Genomic DNA, 22,594 nt, shown 5'->3' with positions numbered 1-22,594 from the left:
AAGGTGTTGCACTAACAGTGTTTAAGGGAAGAATAAACATACCAGATGCAAGCAACGTGTACCTTTAGGGGAGAGCCTCAGTCTGGGAATGTTTCGCCCTTGTCTACCTTTGAACGAGCTGGAAGAAGCCATTTGTAGGTATCAGCAGAGCTGAGTCCGCACACCAGGAGTTCTTGAAGATGCTAACAAAGGTTTTTCTCGATCTGTAACTACCACCATGCCTGGCATTCCAAGGGTGTAGACTGAGCAATGTGTGTCCTTTCAGAAGACTGTTCAGGGACTATAAATTCTATCAAATAGCACCGCCTTCTCTGGCTCTGCTATTAAAATGGCACTTCACCCATAAATGTAGGGCAGTGACAACAATAACATCTTGGGTTAAATTGGCATCTTTGTCTTAAAGAGCTTGTGGCACTTGCTTTGGCGGGAAGAGATAAGCATCATTTTATTGATAAAGAAGTGAAGGGAAAACAGAGTAGAGCTAAGTGCCCACAGACACACACGTGTCCATGTCAGGCAGAGCACTTAGGTCGTGGTGGCTGGCAGCTGGAGTGCATGCAGCCCAGCCTCGGGGGGCCTCAAGCTGGCATTGAGGCCTGGGCACTACAGATGAGGCAGAAGGGCAGGAGGGAACTCATACTTGCTGGTGCATGGCAGGAGGAGGCATTTTACATGTGTTGCTCCTACTTAATCCCCATAAGGACCTTGTTGGGTAGGTATTACTTTCCTTTTACAAATGAAAACAGTGTTTGAAGAAAATTCACTTGTCCAGGTACCGAAGGCAAGTCTGTCTGACAAAGCCTCTGTGTTCTGTCCTCTGTACCAGTGGAACTGACTTCTGTAACTTGGACAAGGTTGAAACCCATGGCATCAGGCAATGCTGCCTTTAGGAACAGAATCTCAGGGTTCCGTCTGAATTCACTTACCTTGGAACTGCAGCCTGGGAGTCAGTGACGCCTGGGAGTGGGGTCAGTGCTGGTCTCAGAATTTGTGGTGGCAGTGGGAAAAAGAAAAGTTTGTTTTATATATGAAATCTAATTTTGGGTGCCTTAGATAACCCCTTTAATCCATTCCTCACAGCTCTTCTCTGTTTCACTGTACAGAAGGAATAAGTACCTCAGAACCAAGCGTCTGAGTTTGCTAAGTTACCTTTAAGATGGTAACTTAGTCTTTGGCTAAAATGAATTGGGCCTGTCACTGTGAAAGTATGTCATTCCAGTAAAGGATGGAGACTTTACTACTTTCAAAACAATTCCTGTGTTGTTGACTCACAGAGGCCCAGGTGCAGCCTGCAGTGCAGGTCTGTCCACACTGGGCTGGGGTTCATTCCTTTATCACATCATGTGCATCTTTTCGTATTAGCTGCTGCAACTGATATTTCTTTCTATCTTATTTATTTAATGCTGAGGTAAAAAAAATTCATGAAATTAGCCATTTGCTACCCCAAATATATTAGAAACATTTAGAATGGAATTCATTTCTCCTTATTGAGAGAAGCAACTTTAAACATGTAATAAAGATCAAAGAGAGGTTTAAAAAAAGGGGGGACCAGCTGTTACATATATCATTGATTTTGTTCCAGTTTTATTCTATGTATTCCTGAAGTGAGCAGTCATCAACTTTAGGTAATGGATCCATGAGTGTCTCCCTCCTTGCCCCAGTCTCCTCATAAGAATATTAAGATATTATATAAACAATTACCAATCAATCCCAAGTATTTTGTTAGAATATCACACGGGTTTTTCACTGTGCTAGATATTGTTGGAGATATCAGAAACAAAAGAGCCCGTCCCTTCCCAAACGTAGGAGGACAACAGCAGACTCCCTTGCCTTGCACACATAACAAGGGTTCAGTGGGAGTCACTGCCTTCCCATCCACCCCTTCTCCTCAGAAGTACTCTCATGCAGGAAGCTGGAGGTGGTCTTCAGATCAGCCCTTTGCTTGATGGTACGCCCGAATAAAGGTCTAGAGCCAAAAGCCCAGTTCTCTGAGTCAGAAGCTGTGAGGAGACCTACTTTTCCCATGCCTCCTTTTATGACCTATAAAATGAGAATAGAACTTCTTCTGTGCAGTCATCTAAAGATCTTTTTTATTATCCAGAATAAAAAGGGCTATAGAAATGCAAAGTTTTATTTATTACTAATACTCAGCAGGAAGTAATTCCCAGGCCCACTCTTTTTGGCCTTAACATCCTGGCAAGGGCGCTCTCTGACCCCTCCCAAGGCTGAGCTTCTCATCTCTGAATAACAAGATCAATCTGCTACAGCGCTTGAAGAAGCCTTATCATTATGCCCCTGAACCATCCTCAGAAGCTAAGAAAAGACTTTAAAATACCCAGTGACCTTCATCTCAGCATGTTTTGCTAAAAGCAATAAAATGTTCATCTGGAAGTATAGGCAGGCATATTCTACTGGCTGGGTCGAAAAGAAACAGCATGAGCTGGGATCAACGAGGTGTTACTGGAAATCGGGCCATTAGTGGGATCCTAGAACAACTGTCCTCTAGAAACTAGCTATAAATACATTTATACATAATTCTCCTTCAGAGGCCCAGGGGAAATATGCCAATTGGATTTTTACAAACAAAAGGTTTATTTTGTCTGGTACAAGCAAACCAGCATTACTTCCAAAGTGAGAGTAAAGGCTGTGCAGATGAGTCTGTGGGGTGACACCGCCACCTTGTGGTGGGCGTGCAATGAGGCACGTGGAGCTTGGCAACAGGAACCTGACCAGAGCACGGACTAACCAGAGCTTTTGAAAAAGAAGCCAAATTTCCAGAACAGCCCTTCTTATGGGGGCTAATTTTTCTCCAAATGGTCCCATACATGCAAGAAAAAAAATAATTAAGCTTGGTGTTTACTTTGTGATATAAACAAAGCACTTTTTTTACCCATTCAATTCTTAGTACCAGGTATGCTGAAGGACTTGTTTGTTTTTTTAAAAAAAGAGCCTGACAAAAAAATGTCTGAAACATTTACTTCATATCACACACACTGTTTTTAAAAAGGCAGAAACATTTAGGGTAACAACACTTAACAGGAAAGAACCTTGAGTTGGAGGACCTTGAAAATCAGTTCTAAAGTGTTTTGCTTTCACATAGTCTTTTTCATGGCTGCTTGTGTCATGTTGGAGAGATACGCTTCGTAGATTATATTTAAGAAGTTGTCGTCATTCTGGAAAACAAAATCAGAAGACCCGAGGGAATGTGAGTTGGGCAGAGACAAAAGGCTTCCTTTTCTTAGAGCTGAAATGGCACTTTGACCCTACAATGCTCCTCTCTACCTGTCTAACAGGTGGTAGTTTGAAACTGCACACGTGAGTGTCAGGTGGGACTGAACGCCAGGCCAGGCAGTCTGCTGCTGGTTGTCCACGGCCAGTATGTTACACACAGCACAGATGGGCTACCCAGCCATCGGGTGTATGGAACGAGGCTCACTCATGGAAAACCTGGGTCTGTTGGTGAAAACACAGAGGGCTAGATATGGAGGACTGAATCCAGGTCAGTGGTTCTCAAAGCTTGGTTGGGAGATAGATTGTTAGTGGTTCTTAAAGGTCCTCCAATACGTATACTTTATTTTTGGCATTACTTAAGATTTTGCTTGCAATATGCTTCACTGGAATCTCATCAAAGCCTGTATAATTCTTGCATTAGTTATGGAAAGTTTTTGGCCTTGGCAAGTGGACAGCAGTTAGACTGGCAGTCTTTGGGCTCTTCTGCCTGGCTAAGGGCTGAGAGAGAATCACCAGTCTAAGCAGTGGTTTTGTTTTTAATTCTGGGGACTTCTGCCTCCCACGCAAATCCTTTAAAGCTCGAGCAGTTCACCCACATTCCACATTCCCCTTCATTTCCTCTCGGCACCCCACACACAGAGTTAGCATTATTATCATGCAGTGAAGGAGAGCTGCTTATCCCCATTTTTTCTACAAAGTGGTCACAAAGTCCCTACTGTGTCCTACCAGCAGGCAAACACTAAAAACAGACTACTTATGACTTCTAACAGCCCATCCGGAAAACACGTCTAAAACACGAGAGAAGCAAAATGTATGCAGAGAGTGGAGGGAAAGCCATGTCCCATTGTCAAGGTCTGGGGACCAGCCTGGACTTCTGGCATCTTGGCTCCTGCACAGAGATCTTTGCAACAACGCAATTTAAATGAAATGAGCCATAAGAAATTTGGAACATTAAAATTCAAATTTGTTTTTTCGTTGTTGTTGCTCACAGATGTCCTATCTAAGTCCTCATGAACTTACCACTAATGGCTTAAAAAGGCAGAAACTGCTGATACCCTGATATCTGTGCACTAGTGAAGGCACACTCATTTGCTGCCCCTCTTTAGCAGACATTCTTCCACTTCCCTAGTGACAGCTGACTTCTAGCCCTATTGCTTCTATTCTCTCTAAAATATATCACCTTTAAAAAATGTTTTTACTTATAGAAACCATTTTCTTTTTAAGATGAAACAGCTGCAAAGCACTAGCCTGCTTTCTAAAAGCCATCTGGAGATTATGCCAAATATCACAACAATTTTCTTAAAGACTGTCTATTGAAAAGATACCCTAAAGATGTTAACTAAGGGGCTTAGGTCTGGAGATAAGCATTTCACTTTTCAAGGCCTGTCATTTACTCAGGGATATACTTTGCCAGGCAGACAGCAGTCTTGTAACCACTGCAGCGCCCCCTGTGGGCAGTGGGAGGGAGCACTCTGGAGCCAGATGGGTTGGATCCCGGCTCTGCTACTTAACTACCATGTGACCTCAGGCCACAGCCTCAGGTTCTTTGTCTCTAAAATGGAAAAAATAGCAGTGCTGTTGTATAAGAATTTGATGAATGAATGTCTGGAAAGCATTACAACAGTGCCTGACACAAAGCTCTGTATGCATGTTAGCTGCCGTTATTATTTCATAGAGACAAGTAAGACACATGCCTGCTGATGAAGGCCCGTCGTTCTATCCTGTCCTGTTAGCAGGTTCCAACATTATTTGTAAAACATGCCCTTAGTAGTCACAGCCATCCCTTGCTCCCCTACCTGCTTGTTCCTTGTCCAACAGTCTGCTTGAACTAAGCACCGCCACTCGCTCAAGACGACATCACCTCTGCTCCCAGTGGTGAGCTCTCGGTTTGGCTACTCCACAGCATCTACAATCCTTAATCACACAGTGTCTGCTCCTTTTTTTTCTGACAGGTGACAGACTGAAGGACTTAGTCCTCCAAATTACAAAATCCTTATGGTGTCGAGACCCTAAAAGCCACAGTTAGTATTCTGAATCTCATCCAGCTAAGTACAGACTCACTGTGGTTCAAGGGGAGTTGTTACATCACCATCTTATTCTTGGGCAGTACTTAAGTAGGCACTCACTGAGTCCTTACCTCGGAGTGGCTACCAGCAGATGAGTAGGACTGGTAAAAGCAGAAGAGAGATGATGGGCTGCCCTACCTGAATGAGGAACAGCAGGGCTTCCTGAAGTTGCAGCTTGGTAAGTGGGCTGCTGCTGAGTACGGAGGGCTCCCGGCTCTGCAGAGGCAGGAGGAGGCTGGTAGAGGCAGCAGCTGGTTCCTGGCTTCCAAGGGGCAAGAGCCCACTGCCCCTCTCCTTTGGTGGGCTGCAGGTGGGTTGTGCGAACACCATGGGGGACATGAGCAGAGAAGGAGCAGCTGTAGCAGGGATGTGCTGAGGTGGGATGACCTGCTCATGACAAATATGTGCACGGAGAGCAGGAGTAAGTAGCTACTCATCGAAACAACACAAACAGAGACAAAGAGGCTGCTTGCTTACAAAAGTGGATATAGGTGAGTTTAAATCTTGTTCACAACTTCACTAGATGGGAAAAGCTCACAGGAGAACTGATTCCTGTTCAATTCTCCATGTTTCCCTTGTTACTAAGCAGTTCTGGCACAGTCTGCTAAGGTGACCCTCTTCCCACTGCATATAAAGCTTCATCTCCAAGCAACGCTTTATTTTTCTGCTTTACTGCCATCACTTGGCAACATGCATTTAGGACTTCTGGCCTTTGCCTCAGGGCTAGGTCTCTACCACTGTGACCTAAAGTTCCAACAAACTACGTGAGTTGTTGGTGGCACACACCTTCCTACCTCACTCACTGCTCACTGGGAGGGAGGCATGACTCCCAGGTCCCTGTCTCCTGGGTCCTTCCTGATGGGAAGGATCTGCCTGCTTGCAGAGAGCATACATTTCCTGCTTTTCCATGCTCTCATGGCAGGAGCAGGCCCCTGGGGGCTGGTCATGCAGAGTACTGCCAGTGACTTGTCTGCCTGGGCCAGTCTGCCTGCCTCACTTGGCTAACAAACCTAAAACCAAGCTCTCCGATAGCTTTTCCAGTTATACAAGTGACACTTTGATTCCTGTCTGACTGACTCCTCCAGCTCTCTCTCATCTGTTTCTAACTCAGATGAGAGAAAAGAAGACCTTATCAGCCTCATAATGCCCCACAAGAACTCAAGTTGGGAGTACAGAGGCCAGCGATCTAGAGGCTGCTGTAATTTTATAAATGCTCCCTTGGTATCTTTTTGGGCAGAAACTAGCCTAAAGGAAGGCAGATTGTTTAACTGTCACTATCTGCCATTCCGAGGAGAGGGGCTGAGATGGACACTCCTGAAGGCGGACGGCCAGCACAGTATGGGCCGACAGGAATTACTTCCTTACCCAGCAGCGCCCCACCTGTGAGCACTGGGAAGAAAAGAGTTGTGCACGCAGACATTTATGTCCAGCTGTCAACCCCAATTTTCTTTGTCCAATCTAAGAGCAAAGGTCATATAAACAAGGGGGCCATATTACACTGAAATGGGGGTGAGATGAGTGATGAATACTGTTTCCATAGAAATATGTGCCCAGATTTGAGATTTAATGAAAAAAAAACAAGAGCATCTGACTCAGTGCCTCACAGACACAGACACTTACGCTATTCAAAAAGACGCTTGGTATTCAAAAAGAGTGGAAGAGTTTTGAGGAACCATTATAAGCCATTTGCCAAAATATGACAACCAATGATGATATATGTAATCGAGAGAACTTCCTAATTTTTAAACCTATTGCATTTTCAATGAATTTGTACCAATCCAAATGAGAAAAAAAGTCCAATCTCTAGATGTTACCCACAGGCAATGGACTAGCTTGTGGTTTTCTCACTGCTCTAAATTATTGATGAACATAAAGAACTGTCTTCCTTGAAGGACAAGTGATTTATAAAAATCACAATATTTTTCCCTCTCTGGAAATTTGTGTGTGTGGACATGTGGAGAGGGGGATAGATGGCATACTTATCCCTCTCTCCACCTTCATTAAACTATACAAATGATATAAACTAAAACCGGCTGCGCCTTTATGGAGTTAATGTATGTCTTTTCTGTTGACTTCAAGCCCCTCCAGGCCTGTGGGCTCTGCAGAGCTGGTGCATCTGTGCTCCTCACCACTCTGTACCCACTCTGTACCTATGCAGCACATATACCTGGCAGGGGGTAAATGCTCAGAAATATTTACTGAATAAATGAACAAACAACAATTTACTGTAGACAAATATAACAAGAAGAGGTCAGATGTTTGATATCTCAGAATGATTTCAATGCAGACCATAAGTGTGCACAAAGATTAGGGTTCACCCCCCATGTCTATGTTCTTTCCCACGTCCATATCTTCAGACCTTATAATTTTGCAAAGATTGCTAAGCAAAGAAAAGATTCTCTTCCCAGGCAGGACTTTAAGGTGATAATAAGATCCTAGGAGGCCTTGATACATTTCTGAATAGAAATATTCCTAGAGAACAGAAACTGATTCTAAATTTCACTGTATTACAGTAACTCCACCCCCCGCCCCCTGGGGACATTACCTGGAAAAGAGGAGGCTGCTTGTCTGCGCTGGATGTCCTGTCAATCCAGGAGTCCAAGGGCTTCCCGGTTCTCGAGCTCTGGGTTAGCACAGGAAACTTAGCTGCCAAGGCTGGTCGGTTGGATGCATGCAGCTGCTGCTCCTGCTGCACAGACTGCAGCCTCTGCAGTAACTCTTGAGGGGAGATCACTCCAGAACCACTGGCCTGATTGCCAGAGAAAGGGAGCATTTGTCTTGGGAGTGTGGACTGTTCTTTTTCATGAGCCTGAAGTCCTAGTGCCTGAGGTGGAAGGGAGCCATTGAAATATAACAGTGGTTGTTGAGCCACCCCCTTGACTGGAGCAGCAGGGGTGGCAGCAGTGAGGGCTATGCTGAAGCTTGGGGCAGCTGAGCTGGCAAGTGCTGGTGTACTGGGGTCATACTTGTTCACCACCCCTGGGGCACTCTGCAGCTTCTCTAACAGGTTCTGAGTTCTGGAAGCACTGTGCACACGATGAGAAGTCCCAGTCCTCCGGGGAGAGCCTGGGTGGACAGGTCCAACGACATCTTCCCCAGCAGAATGGGTACTGCCATTTTTGCAGGGCTGATTTTCAGGCAGCTCTGACAATGGGTGGAGATCTGCACTCCTGACCAGGAGTTTCTGAATGGCTGGACATAGCTGTTTCTCGATAGGGGGTGAGTGTCTTTTGGGTTCCTCATAGGACAGGGAACGTACAACCCCCTGCCCAATCAGGAGCTTCTCTTGCTGCTGCTGCTGCTGCTGCTGGAGGGTCTGTGGAGATTCCACAGTTTCCTGACCCATAGCTCTGTCCTGCTTCCCAAAGAGCGCTGTCAAGGACAAGTGTTGGGGTTCAGGGTCTAAGGTCTGAAAAAATAAAAATGTCTCAAAATGGGTCTATATACAATTTGGTTATATGGAGGCTATGAAACATAACTTACCTAATTGATGTTTCTTCTATTTATAAAGGATCAATTAGAGAGAATAAAAAAGCTTAATTATGATCAACTTCACAAAATTGAGAACTTTTTAATGCCAATAATTTTCACAGCATTCTCCCCTACCACTCCCAAAATAGCTGTTATATTTTAGTATCTGCTGATTAATGAAATAGGAATATGATCCCTGATGGGCCAGGGCTTCACAGACTGGGAACCACTATGGTACAAAATTATATACACTAGAAAGTAAATAATCTCTTCAATAGGAAATCCATCTAACTCTGCAGAACATAGGAAGATACTAAAAATACAAAAGAATATGAGGATTCCAGAATTCCTTGTGGCTTTTCACAGAATTCTAGAAATTTATAAAGAGAAACATAAGTCGTTTAATCTAACTTGATCTTTTCAACTATGTGACCTCTAAGATACTACCTACTAAGGTAGCTCTTGGTGGCTAACTGGGCTAAATTTTTTTTTTTTTTTAGCAGCCAGGACTTCCTAGAATCCTATTTCAACCAAGAAGACTGAGGCTTTCTGCATCCAATCAGAACTGCACAGCTCTGACCAACCAGAGTGGCTTTATTCTGACCAATCAGGACTGTGCTTTTTAGACCACTCAAACTGCAAGGATTTGGAGTCCTCATTTGCACGAGGACAGACAAATCAGAGACCAGGGGTGGGGACTTCTGTTTACACAGGCCAGCTCTCCTCTGGCTCTGAGAGCACACTTTCCCTTTCCTCCAAAGACTGAAGAGTCCATTTCCCTGGCTGAACTGAAATCCTTAAGGTGTCTCACAGGAGCAGAGTGGAAGAGATCAGTGTAGCACAAAGCAGACCCACACAGAATGGAGCAGACCAGCACAGCACAAAGCAGATGGGTGCAGAGCAGACCAGTGAGGAGCAGAGTAGAGCAGAGCGGTCTGGCAGCAGAAGCGCCTGGCCCCAGGGCTGCCTCATAGGCATGCTGTTTTCACACCTGTGCTGTATCACCACTGAGCTGTTCTGCCCTGAAGAAAGTTTCCTTCTTCACTGTACCCCAAACTGGGGATTCCTGTTGGCATTGGATTGGCACCAACGCCAACAACAACCGGTTAACAATTATATACTAGTAGCTTTAAAAAATCATCATATCAGAAAATCTACGTAGGCCTGGCCAGTCACAAAGCTGCTTCCTTCCTGCTCTATACCATCTCTGCCCCTTTCTGTTGCTTTCTTTATTATTGGCCTAAGAAAATAGGAGTTTCATTCTCAAAGCAACATATTCCCATTTCTCTATTAAAACAACAAATTCCCATGGAAAGCAAACAATAAAAGAAAGCAAAATAAATAGAACAGACTTTTTAAAAAATTCAATATAAGGCCTTCATTAGCTAGTCCAAATGTCTTTTGGCTCCATGTTAATTTTCAAAATTGATTTAAACCAATTCCTTAAAAAAGCTTTAATGAGGAATAGGCACAAAAAATGGAAATAGCCACATTATATTTACAATCAGTGGGACTCTCAGATTAGCAATTTTGTTAATGCTTTACTATTCTGAAATATATATATTCACATATATGGATATTCATGCAAAAACCATCATCATATTTGTAACTAGACACAAATACAACGACGACTCAACAGGTCTAAAGGGGACATCTGCACCACTCCTTAGGCTGGGAACCCCATTCTGTAGGTGCAGTGGGATCCCATACACTAGGAACCCCATTCTGTAGGTGCAGTGGGATCCTATACACTAAGAATCCCATTCTGTAGACACAGTGGCCTAACATTGAACCTAGCACTACAAGGGAGGTTCTCAGAAATGTTAAACTGAATTTTGTTGCAGTGGCCTTTGGAAAACCATCAACTTCAGCAGAATATGGGCCTCATGGGTAATATTGCTCTGAACACTGATGATGTTACTAGACTGTTGTTTAAAAAAAAAATACAACAAAACTAATCCTCTAAGGAGTCCAAGTCCCCAAGAGATTAGCATAGTGAATGCCACAAGTAAAAATTTTAACCCCTTCTGAGGAAGAGTAAATTATCAGTAATAATAAAGTCTCTAGCTTGAAACCTCTCTTCTGTGGATTTACCTTAAAGCATTCTGGCACAGCACCAGGCCCTGCCTTCAGTGGACTCGGGGCGCAAGTCTGTTGGAGCCCCACACCTACACCGTGCACGAACAGCAGGGAACCGCATACCTGGCCAGGTCGAGCTATGTGCTGCTGCTGGTTCTCACCAGGCTTCACTGGAATTGGTTTGATGAGATTGGGGTTGTTGTAAATGGCGGATGAACTGGTTATCTGTTTTGGTTCAGAACAGGTTTTACACTGAAATGGAAAAAAGAACCTCATTTTTCATATAAAAGAAGCTTTTTTTCTTGTAAAAAGGACATACCTTCCTTTTTCCTCTTTATTTTATCTAATTGGTAGCTATTTTTTGATAGAGCTTCATGTACAAAGGAAAATTTCTTAATTTTTTCTGACTGAACTACATTTGAGTATCAATAAAATTTAAATGTAATTTTTTTTAGTTGGACAATTCAGTGCTCTAAAATATTACCAACAGCATCAGCCTGCAAGACCTAGAAGATCTTAGATAGTTGAATACTTGAAAGGCTATTGATATGCTTAAGAAGTAACAGTTTAAAAATATAGTCTAGTGCTTTTCAATGATAAACAATGATAAAACTATTAAATATCATGTCTGGATTGCAGTAGGGTTTTATTCACCCATCATCTGTTGATTTAAAATTGGAGAGTTGCATCATCAAAGTAACTAACCCTTTTTGGTCTACAAACCAAAAAGTAAAGCTGACTCAAACCATTGATTTTGAAATTACTAACATCATCTTTATTTAATAAGTGACTTTTGGATAAACAGAATAATTCAAATCTAAGTGTTCTGAGCCACTCACTACAAATTAGAATTTCACAGAGAAAGAGACAAGAGACATGCTGCATCATTTCAAACACTGAATCATCACCATGCATCAATCTAACCAACCATGCAATTGCTTACACAGCAGGATTCACAACAGAAAGGGCACAGCAGTGATGTCAGTGTCTAACTTGTTACCACACCAAATACAACAGAGTGTACCAACACTACCTTCTGTGCTACGGATTCGCTATTCGTTGTCAATTTCAACTGTATAGTCAAAGCCTCAGGTCAAAAAATATTTCACACTGTAATGTGCCATAAACACAACGTTGGCCCTCAGAAACGCAACAGCCCCCCACCCCGATGTGTCTGACATGTTCTACCATTACTGGGTTGCATTTTCTAGTTCAAGGACATAGAGATACAGGGTCAATTACCACCATGTTCACTTGGATTTGTAAAGTTAACTGTACAAAAACTAATTATTTTCTTCCAAGAATTCTGTAAATAATTTGGATTTGACACTTGTATTAAATGGGATGTGAAACCACTTTATGGGTCATAAAATGTTATTTCTAATTCTTACATGAATGATGGTGGTTAGCAGTATGGCTACATGGACCAGCTGGCCTGGCTTTCTGAGACATGGCTAAGTAACACAAGACAAGAGTATAGCCCAAGCTACAGTCACTTACAAAATTACAGCTTGAGAAGATAGTCACTTACAAAATTACAGCCTGAGAAGACTTTAACATCTGCTTCCTCTTTAAAGAAAGCTTAGCCCTGGATGGTGTGGCTCAGTGGATTGAGTGCCGGCATGCGAACCAAAGGGTCACCGGTTCGATTCCCAGTCTAGGGCACATGCCTGGTTTGGGGGCCAGGTCCCCAGTAGGGGGCACGTGAGAGGCAACCACACACTGATGTTTCTCTTCCTCTCTTTCTCCCTCCCCCTCTCTAAAGATAAATAAATAAAATCTTTAAAAAAGAAAGAAGGAAAGCTTACTTTCATTGAATGACCCTTCTGTACTTCTTCCTTCTCTTTATGTTCAGGGACCTTGAATTTTAAGTCAGAAAAAACATATTTTCCCCACCTTTGCTATGCACATATCCATATGGGCCAAGAAGCTGCTCTATCTTTTGCTTGCATAAGCCCAGATAGACTTTTCTGGGTAAAAATGCAGGAAGTGTTTTCCAGGTCACTGCAGTTGTCTACTTATCTGTGAAGCCTCGCTTGTATATAAAAATCACTCTCTATCAAATTGCCAGAATTAAACATCATCTACCTTAATAGTTTGTAACTCATTTTCCAGTTGTTTAATTTCTGTGCTTCTCTTGACCCAACTTTAAATTACTTGGATGAAAACACAGTTTTGGGAAAAGCTACAATGGATTCTTCATAGAGAACCTGAGGCAATTCTTTAAAGCCTTAAAAACTATGTCACATAATTATATTTTATCACACACAGACACACAAACATATTACCTATGCCAAGAGAAGAATGAAAGAAAATACACCCGAAGTGTTAAAAGTAGTTATCTTTGGGGTATAGGATTACGGGTGGTCTTTATTTTCTTTTTTACACTTTTTTGAATTTTCTCATTGAACATCAAAAGGTACTTAATAATTTAATTCCATAAATATAACAGATCATGGCTATTTCCAGATGAAAACTGTTAATTCTTTCCTAAAACCACAAGTCACTAAAGAATCCCCTTGTGAATACTAAGAACCTAACTGTGTAGCCTACAGGTCACTTCTGGCTGGGTTCATGTTTTCACTGAGCTTTGGTTCTTTTATGGTTCATCTGCATCTCAACTAGAAGGGAGGAAGTAAAGTAGATGACACTCAAATTGCTATTTTATAGCAGATTCACAGAAAGTTGTTTCTTAAGGGAGAAAGCATAAAATATTAACCCAAATGAGTTTTAAAATAATTTTGTTAACTTTATATAAAAAGTTGTGTCTGGTATCACTAGGATTCACTTTACCAACATCACATACCTCTAGCCAAAATGTTTCCTCCTCTAACTTGTTGGGATTTTAAGAATTTTAACTTAAGAATTTTAGAATTAGAAAGGATTTCAGAATTCGTTTAGTTGAACACTTATACAGAGAAGTAAAATTTTTTAATACTATCCCCAATACGCAAATGTATTCAATCTCTTTTTGAATATTTCCAAAAATAAAAAATTCACTTCCTCACAACAAGAACTCTGAGAAAAAATTTTGTTTCCTTTTTCTTTTTCCCCCTTCCCCTTTCCCCCATTCCTGTATTTCAGAACCATCTGGCTCATGACCGCTGCATTTTCTGAAACATCCATTGGTGTGTGGGAGAGGAGTATGGACAAACACAAGGCAAACAGAGGGATGCAGTGGATGTTAATGGGGAACATGAGCATCTGGGCAGGTGGATCAGAAGTATCATGATGAGCAAAGAACATGTGAAATGGGCCTTGAACGACTGATATTTTATAGGTAAAGAAGGAAAGGTGATGGCAGGGGAAAAGGCATAAATGCACTTTCAGGCAGCAAGATTCTTACTCTGTTTGGTAGGAGTTTCAAATATTTGTAGGGGGCAGTGTGGGTAGAAGGTGTGGGGTTAGAAGAACCATCTGAAGCCATGTGCTAGAAGGCTGGAAGAGCCTACAGATACATGCATACTAGGCAGTGAGAAAATAAGAAGGATTTAGACCATGGCAGTAACATGATCATACAGTTACATTATATCATCTGGCTGTAAATGGCAGAAAGAAGTTCTCCTGTTCTTTTCCTCACAGTTGTAGCAATTAACATTATGTTTATAAAATGTATTTTATTGAATATCTGCACTTCCTGTCAACATTGCAAGAACCAATCTGTTGGAGCATAATGATGAACAGAACATTGTTTCAACCTCAATAAGTTAACACTGTAGCAGGAGAAGTTGACTGAACTGTAATAAATGAGGAAGAACAAAATAATTTCTAAATACTTATAGACTGGTGAGTTCAGGGGAAGGAACCATTAATTTGAATGAAGTGATCTGAGAAAACTCCACATAAAATGTGGCATTTTAACTGGGCCTTGAAAGATATGCAGAGTCTGAAAGGCAAATTAAACAAAAGGAAAATCTTTCCAAGTGGTAGGTAGGTAGTATAAAGTGAAGTCTCCCAAGCCTGAGTGTGTATGTGTGTTCAGTGTTATTTTATGAGGCAGTCAAGTGTAGCTACAAGAGGAGGCACTGGAGATGCTCAGGAAACAAAGTTTATTATAATCACAGGTCCTAGAAACAGGTGGCACAGCCCACCACACAGGGGCCACGTGGGGAAGCCTCATAGTGGTCAGGAGAGAGGAAACAGGAGGAAGGGAAAGCCAAGTCTAGAGCCAGTTACTGAAATATCTGCACCTGGACTAGCTCATTTGAATAATTTCAGTAGGGTATCAGCTATAGAGGAGGTCCCCAGCTGCCTGAACCCGCCCTGAGATGAGTAAAGTGGAGGAACGTTGCCTTGTGGGTGGTGTAGCCTGGCCAGATACTGAAGGGATGGCTCTGGGTGATTAGCTTGCATAATGAAGGTGTGTTTCTGGCTGGGCCCTTGGTTCTAAGAGTTGGAAAGCCCAGTGAGGTGAAGTTTCTCCCCACCTAGAAGATTTTTAAGCTGTCAAAACATTATGAAATATAAACAGTACAGTGTGTGTATGTTTGTGTTGAGAGGAGGGAGAAAAAATAAAATATTTGTTTAATCTTTGCATTTATTGGCCACATAAAACCTAAGTTTCCAAGAGAGTAAAATGTCACTTTTGAAGATTAATCTTTAGTGTGCCTAACAAAGTACAATTAATAAAGTATAATTAATTATTTGACTACCTGTCAAGTCATTACAATGCCCTTTTAAAGACTGTTGCAGAATTAAACAAAGTAACTAATACAGAAATAGTTGGTCCTGACTGAACTGGAATTAAAGTGTCTCTGTCCAAGCCCTATGATAGGATGATGAAACTGGTGTATTCACATTCGTATTCACATTCATTCATTCATTCAACAGCTATTTATTTAGCACTTACCATATGTCAGGAACTTTGAAGAAGACTATGGATATAAAGATGAATAAGGGATGTTCTCTGTACAACAGGGCTGAGCCAACAGTCAAGTCTAAGATATGTTAAGGAAACTCAGTCATCTGTCCTTCAGTATGTCCTGCTTCACTCAGGATTTTCCTGACTGCTTCCTTGTGGTGTCATCTGTTTTCTACCTGCCTTTCCTCCCTCCTCCCTTTCATTTTCTGAAAACTAGAAGGTTAAAGCTCAATACTCAGATTCAGGATCAACTGTTTCCGCAACAATCTTTCAACGTAGTGCAATATATTTCACATTATATCACATTTTAGGGGGCACATTATGTCTGGTTATTCAATTTTAATGATGCTGATCAATAGGTTCAGGTAGTGGCAGCCTAACCCTTCCATGGTCAAGTTTTTGTCAGTCCTTCTCTTAATGATGATCGTTGCTTGGATCAATTATTTTAGTAGGGTATCTTCAAATTCTACCATTCTGCCTACATTTAGAAGGGGAAATCTTGGAATTCTTTAAACAGAGAACTTTCTCTCATCAACCAGGACTACTTGGTTACTCTAAAATATGGTCCATACTGGCCAGGTAGAATAAATGCTTAATTACTTTTATATTTTTTAAATATATTTTATTGATTATATTACAGTTGTCCTATTTCCCCCCTGCATTGCCCCCCCCCCCCGTTTAGTTCATGTCCATGGGTCATACATAAGTTCTTTGACTTCTCTGTTTTCTATACTATTTTAACCTCCTCCTGTCTACTTTCTACCTACCGTTTATGCTACTTATTCCCTGCACCTTTTCCTCCTCTATCCCCCTCCACTCCCCACTGATAACCCTCCATGTGATCTCCATTTCTGTGGTTCTGTTCCTGTTCTAGTTGTTTTAGTCTGTTTTTGTTCTTTTTAGGTTCAGTTGTTAATAGTTGTGAGTTTGTTGTCATTCTACTATTTATATTTTTGACCTTCTTTTTCTTAAATAAGTCCCTTTTTTCATATAAGGGAAAATACGTCCCTTACATTTCATATAATGAGGGCTTGGTGACGATGAACTCCTTCAACTTGATCTTATCTGGGAAGCACTTGATGTATCCTTCCATTCTAAATGAAAGCTTTGCTGGATACAGTAATCTTGGATGTAGGTCCTTACCTTTCATACTTTAAATACTTCTTTCCAGCCCCTTCTTGCCTGCAAGGTTTCTTTTGAGAAATCAGCTAAGAGTCTTATGGGAAATCCCTTGTAGGTAACTGTCTCCTTTTTTCTTGCTGCTTTTAAGAGTCTCTCCTTAATTTTAATCTTGGGTGATGTAATTATGATGTACCTTGGTGTGTTCTTCCTTGGGTCCAACTTTTTTTGGACTCTCTGAGCTTCCTAGACTTCCTGGAAGCCTATTTCCTTTGTCAGATTGGGTAAGTTCTCCTTCATTATTTGCTCAAATAAGTTTTCCATTTCTTGTTCTTCCTCTTCTGCTTCTGGGACCCCTATGATTCTGATGTTGGAACATTTAAAGTTGTCCTGGAGGTTCCTAAGCCTCTCCATTTTTTGAATTCTTGTTTATTTTCTTCTGGTTGATTGTTTACTTTTCCCTCTGGTCCAAATCATTAATGTGAGTTCTGTTTTCCTTCCCTTCACTGTTGGTTCCCTGCATATTTTCCTTTACTTCACTTTTCATAGCCTTCATTTTTTCCTCTATTTTGTGACCATACTCACCCAATTCCATCAGCATCCTGATTACCAGTGTTTTGAACTGTGTATCTGATAAGGTTGGCTATCTCTTTGTCAGTTAGTTGTATTTTTTGTGGAACTTTGATCTGTTCTTTCATTTGGGCTATTTTTTTTTGTCTCTGCATGCCTGTTATATAGTAAGGGGCAGAGCCTTAGGTGTTCACCAGGGTGGGGCAATCCACATGGCTGCGTTGTGGTGTTGTATATAGGGGAGGGGTCCAAGAGGCAACAGTGCCACTTGGTCCGCTCTCTTCATGCTTTCAGTCACTTCCCGTGCTACCCACAAGCAAAGTGGGCCCTTGTGGTGCTGAGTCCAGGGTGGGTGGATTTTTGTACATTCTAGGACCACGTGGGTCTTTTCAATGAACTCTTCTGTGAGGCTGGGAGTTTCTCCTGCTGCCTCAACCCCCACAAGTGTTTTCAGTCAGAGGTTTTGAGCTTTATTTCCCCACACTGGAACCCTGGGTTGCGCAGCCTGTCCTGCTCCCCAGTTGTTCCTCTCAATTTATCCTCATGCAAATGTGGGACCACCCAGTCTGCTAGCCACCATCTTGCCATGAGTTCTCTCCACCTGCTTGTCTCCTCCCTTCCTACTAGTCTGGATGAATGTTTCTTCTTTAACTCCTTGGTTGTTGGACTTCCATAGTTCGATTTTCTGTCAGTTTTGGTTGTTTTTTGTTTTTAAATTTGTTGTCCTTCTTTTGGTTGTGCAAGGAAGCACAGTGTGTCTACCTATGCCTCCATCTTGGCTGGAAGTCTAAATGCTAAATTATTTTCCATTAAACTACCAATTTTCAGAGGAAAAATCTGGTGTCCTAGATTTTGAAAAATCTGGTAACCTCCAAGAATAGACAACAATAACTTTTGTTTTGTTTTATATTTTTGGTTGCTCTCTCTCATCACCATGAACTCATAGATTTTGTATACTCAGTGGACTTCAATCCATTGCAGTCATTCTTGTTGATATAATTTGTCACTCTGGTTAGTGGTCCCTTCAAGTTGACTACTGTGCCCCTTTCTGATGACCCTATTTGTTGATTTTCATAATCCAGACCTGGAATCAGGAGCTTCTTTAAAGAGCCCTGATACCTTTTATGAGGAAATAGTATTTAGAAGCAATAATCTGGGGGCTAGAGGTGTTCATTGCTACTGGGTTGTCACTTATTTCTAGGTCTTTTCAGGGAAAAAGTTAGGAACTACATCTTTAAGAACTAAAATGTCAACTGATTCGGACATTTCCAATTAAAACTTAACATTATACAGTTTTAACCTAATTTATTTTTTTCTCCTATACTGAACGTTTTGTTCTGACCACAAAACTGACCCTTGAACAGCACAGGTTTGAATTGTGTGGATCTACTTATATGCAATTTTTTCAATAAATACAACACATGTATGTTTTCTTCCTTGTGATTTTCCTTAATAACATCTTTTCTCTATCTCTTCATTGCAAGAATACAGTATATAATACATATAACATACAAAATATGAGTCAATCTACTGTTTATGTTATTGGTAAGGCTTCCAGTCAATATTAGGCTCTTAGTTACCATATTTTTTTGGACTACAAGACACACCCCCAGCCCAAAATTGGAAGGAAATGAGGGTGCATCTTATAGTCTGAATGTAGCCTGTCTGGCTTGTGGCAGGGGGGAGGTGGGGAGCGCCAGCGGAGCAGGGTCACAGGAGGCAGGAGCAGGGTCACTGCTGCAGGAAGCCGGCAGTGGCAGGAGTGTGGTGATGCTGTGGGCTCTGGGCTGGGAGGAAGGGGTGTCCTGGCACTGCAAAGCATGGGAGGCAGGAGCGGAGTCCCTGCTGCAGCATACTATGTAATGCTAGCGAGGAGGGTACAGGCACGGTGCAGGCACGTTAGGAGAAGAAAGCCTGTGGCCTTTGTATGTGCCTCCATGACGTGACTGGTGTGTTCCCCGTTAACATTAACATATGCAAATTCCACTGCAGGGTCACCTGTCAATGTGGCCCTGCAGCTGTTGCAAAACTATAACTCCCATCATGCTTGGACAGGTTGGGATGATGGGAGCTGTAATTTGGCAACAGCTTTAGAACCACACAGGTTGTGCAAAACTGCTGTCCCCATACAAAAGTGTTATACAACCTGTGGCCCTCCAGCAGATCCCCTTATAACAGTGTCAGCAGCAGATCCCCCATAACAGTGTCAGCAGCAGATCCTCCCATAACAGTGCATCATCCACTGATGTTCTTAGCTACAGTGCTCCCATAACTATGAAGGACACAGTACTGATAATTCTGTCATTACTGTATTTGGTTGTAGAAAGATACGATAGTGTACCATAGTCCCCTGCTGAATTGACTGTAATTGTGGAAAGATGTCAAAGCAGAAAAGGACTTCATATAAAATCCCTTTTAAACTGGAGGTAGTGAAGTACGCCCAGAACATGGGAACAGAGTAGTGGAGAGACACTTTGGGCCACCTCCAACTGAGAAAATGATACGGGAATGGAGGAAACAGGAAGATCAACCACAAAAAACAGACAAAACAAAACAATGTTTTCATGGCATGCTGCAAAATGGCCACAGTTAGAAGTGGATATGAAAGAGTGGATCACATGTCACAGGAACAATGGCTTTTCAGTATCTACAGAAATGATCATATATGAAGGCAAACCTCTTGCTGCAGAGAAAGGCATTGAGGACTTCACTGGATCACCATCATGGTGCCACAGATTTATGAAGAGATGGGGCCTTGCTATGCGCACCAAAACTAGGATTGCACAAAAAATGCCTATAGAATATGAATCCAAGATTGTGTCTTTTCACAAATTGTACTGGATGTAAGAAACAAAAATGGATTTTAAATAAGCCAGATTGGGAACACGGATAAAGTCCCATTAACCTTTGATGTTCCATCAAACAAGACTGTTGATGTGAAAGGTGCCAAAACCATAAATGTGAAAACCTCAGGGCATGATAAGACCCATTACACAGTTGTGTTGTCCTGCTGTGCAGATGGCACCAAACTGCCACCAATGATGATTTTCAAGAGAAAAAGCATGTTAAAAGAGGCAATCCCAAGAGGAGTTATTGTTCATGTTCATGACAAAGAATGGATGGTTGAAAATGGCATGAAGATATGGATAGAAAAAGTGTGGTCCAAACATCCTGGAGGGCTTCTGAAAAAACCTGCTTTATTAGTGCTTGACCATTTAGGGCACATATCACTGAAGCCACAAAAAAGAGATTTAAAGAAGAGAAAACCCATCTAGCCGTAATTCCTGGGGCGGGGGGCGGGGGGCTTACCAGCCAGTTGCAACCTTTGGGTGTTTCCATCAACAAGCCATTTAAAGTTTTCATGAGAGAAGAGTGGAACAAATGGATGGCTGCTGGAGATCATGATCTGACACCAACTGGACGAATGAAGAGGCCCACTATTACCCGTTTGTGAGTGGGTAAAAAGCTCATGGCAGTCAGTTAAGGATGAAACTGTGAGATCCTTAAAAAAAATGTGGCACCAGCAATGCCTTAGACGGCTCTGAAGATGACATCCTTTATGAACAGAAGACAGTGGTACTAGTGATTCTGAGGAACTGAGCTTCATAAATGTGGACTGTAGTGACTAGGAGTTCTTGAGGTTCCCCGATGATTAGAGGAGTTTCCATACTTAAAGCTTAAAGTCAGTAATGATGGTTGTTAATGCTGCTGTTGAGTTCTATTTACATTTCCACTGGTGAAATATTATGTTCTTTATGTTATTAAATATTTTACCACATTTTTTGCTTCAATTTTTTTTCCTATTTTCTTCCTCTAAAACCTAGGTGCATCTTAGTGTCTGAAAAATAGGGTAAATTTTGGGGGCAGTCAAAAGTTATATGTGGATTTTCAACTGTGTGTGGAGGGTCAGTGCCCCTAACCCCTGCATTGTTAAAGGGTCAACTGCATTCATAATACTCATTTATTATATCCCATGACAGCTGAAAAATTACACTTTGCTTGTGGTTTTTTAAAGCTGTGCAACACATTTATTTTTTATTTCATGTAGTTAAATTAATGCCTTTTGGGTTTTGCGTCACAGTTAGGAAGATTTCTCCTTTCCCAGATAACAAAGAAGTCCACTTAAGTTTTCTTCTGGTACTTCAGTAGTTTTATTTTTACATTTAAATTTCTAATACATTTGAAATTTATCCTGCATATAGCATGAGCTAGAGATCTACTTTTGTATTTTTCCAAATGCCTACCAGTTATCTCAACATCATTTTATTTAAAAATCTATTCAGGTAACTGATTTGGGATTTTCATCTTTATCATATCCTAAATTTCTTATACACGGGGGTCTCATTTTGGACTTCCTCATCTGTTCCACTGGTCTACCTGGTCGCTTATGCATAACACCAATACCGTACTGTTTTAAGTGTTTAGGCTTTAATGCCTTCACATCAGGTGGTAGAGCTTGCTCCTCCTTCTCTCACACCCAGCATTGCTCTTCTTTGCCAGGGTTTTCCCAATTCTTTCTTGTGTATTTTTCCGCATGAACCTTATAGTCAACTTGTCTGACCCCAGAAAGGAAGAAAGAAACCAGTTTGTATTTGTTTAGGAATCATCCTAAATTTATAGATTCATTTATGGGGAAGTGAGAATCTGAAGTTTTATCTCCTTATCTACGATCAGGACATTTATTTCCACTTGTTGAAATCTATTTTTATGCTTTTCAGGGGTGTTTAAAAGTTTTCTTTATATAGGTTTTGCTCATTCCTTGAATTTTATTCCAAAGAATTTATATTAGTTTGTTAGGGGGTCTTCTAGTAAATCTTTTGATTGGATACTATTTATATGTATGAAGGTTACTGATTTCTCAGGCTACCTTTTAATCCATTTAAAAGCAAACAGTCTTCTTTTAGCCTATTAAAAGCAAATATTTTATTTTTCACATGATTTTGTTTGGTGGAAGGAAGAGCAGTTAAGTCTTTCTTAATGAGTATTTTCCCTCTGTGGGAATTAAGTATGTATCACAAGGGAACAGAAAAACTCACCTTTGTATATTCATCTTTGGCCTTGGTGAGCATTCGTAAGATATCTACTTCCTTCCCCTCTCCTGAACTGAGGATCATTGGGGAGATTCCTGCTCCAGCTCCTTGATGGGCTCTCAACTGTTCATACTGAGTTAGGCTAGAAAAGTAGAGGGGAAGATCCA

General features: G+C 41.5%; 1 protein-coding gene across 2 annotated transcripts in view; it reads right to left on the bottom strand.

The window, feature by feature from the left end:
* Positions 1–2,943: 2,943 nt before the first annotated feature.
* The window catches only part of DCP1B (decapping mRNA 1B), a 54,273-nt gene continuing 34,622 nt past the window's right edge, over positions 2,944–22,594 (bottom strand). Inside the window, exons 5-9 of one of the 2 annotated variants that reach the window (XM_036018448.1) lie at positions 22,434–22,569; positions 10,863–11,099; positions 7,843–8,706; positions 5,436–5,684; positions 2,944–3,173 (exon numbers count right to left, since the gene is read on the bottom strand). In XM_036018448.1, coding sequence (XP_035874341.1) covers positions 3,093–3,173; positions 5,436–5,684; positions 7,843–8,706; positions 10,863–11,099; positions 22,434–22,569 — 1,567 coding nt within the window. In that variant the 3' untranslated portion in view covers positions 2,944–3,092. The remainder of the gene's footprint in view (positions 3,174–5,435; positions 5,685–7,842; positions 8,707–10,862; positions 11,100–22,433; positions 22,570–22,594) is intronic. The other variant, XM_028532070.2, reaches the window with a different exon arrangement.

Source organism: Phyllostomus discolor, chromosome 2 (assembly GCF_004126475.2).
Source record: "Phyllostomus discolor isolate MPI-MPIP mPhyDis1 chromosome 2, mPhyDis1.pri.v3, whole genome shotgun sequence".
Classification (NCBI taxonomy): Eukaryota; Metazoa; Chordata; class Mammalia; order Chiroptera; family Phyllostomidae; genus Phyllostomus; species Phyllostomus discolor.
This window is presented reverse-complemented; position numbering and strand designations above follow the sequence as displayed.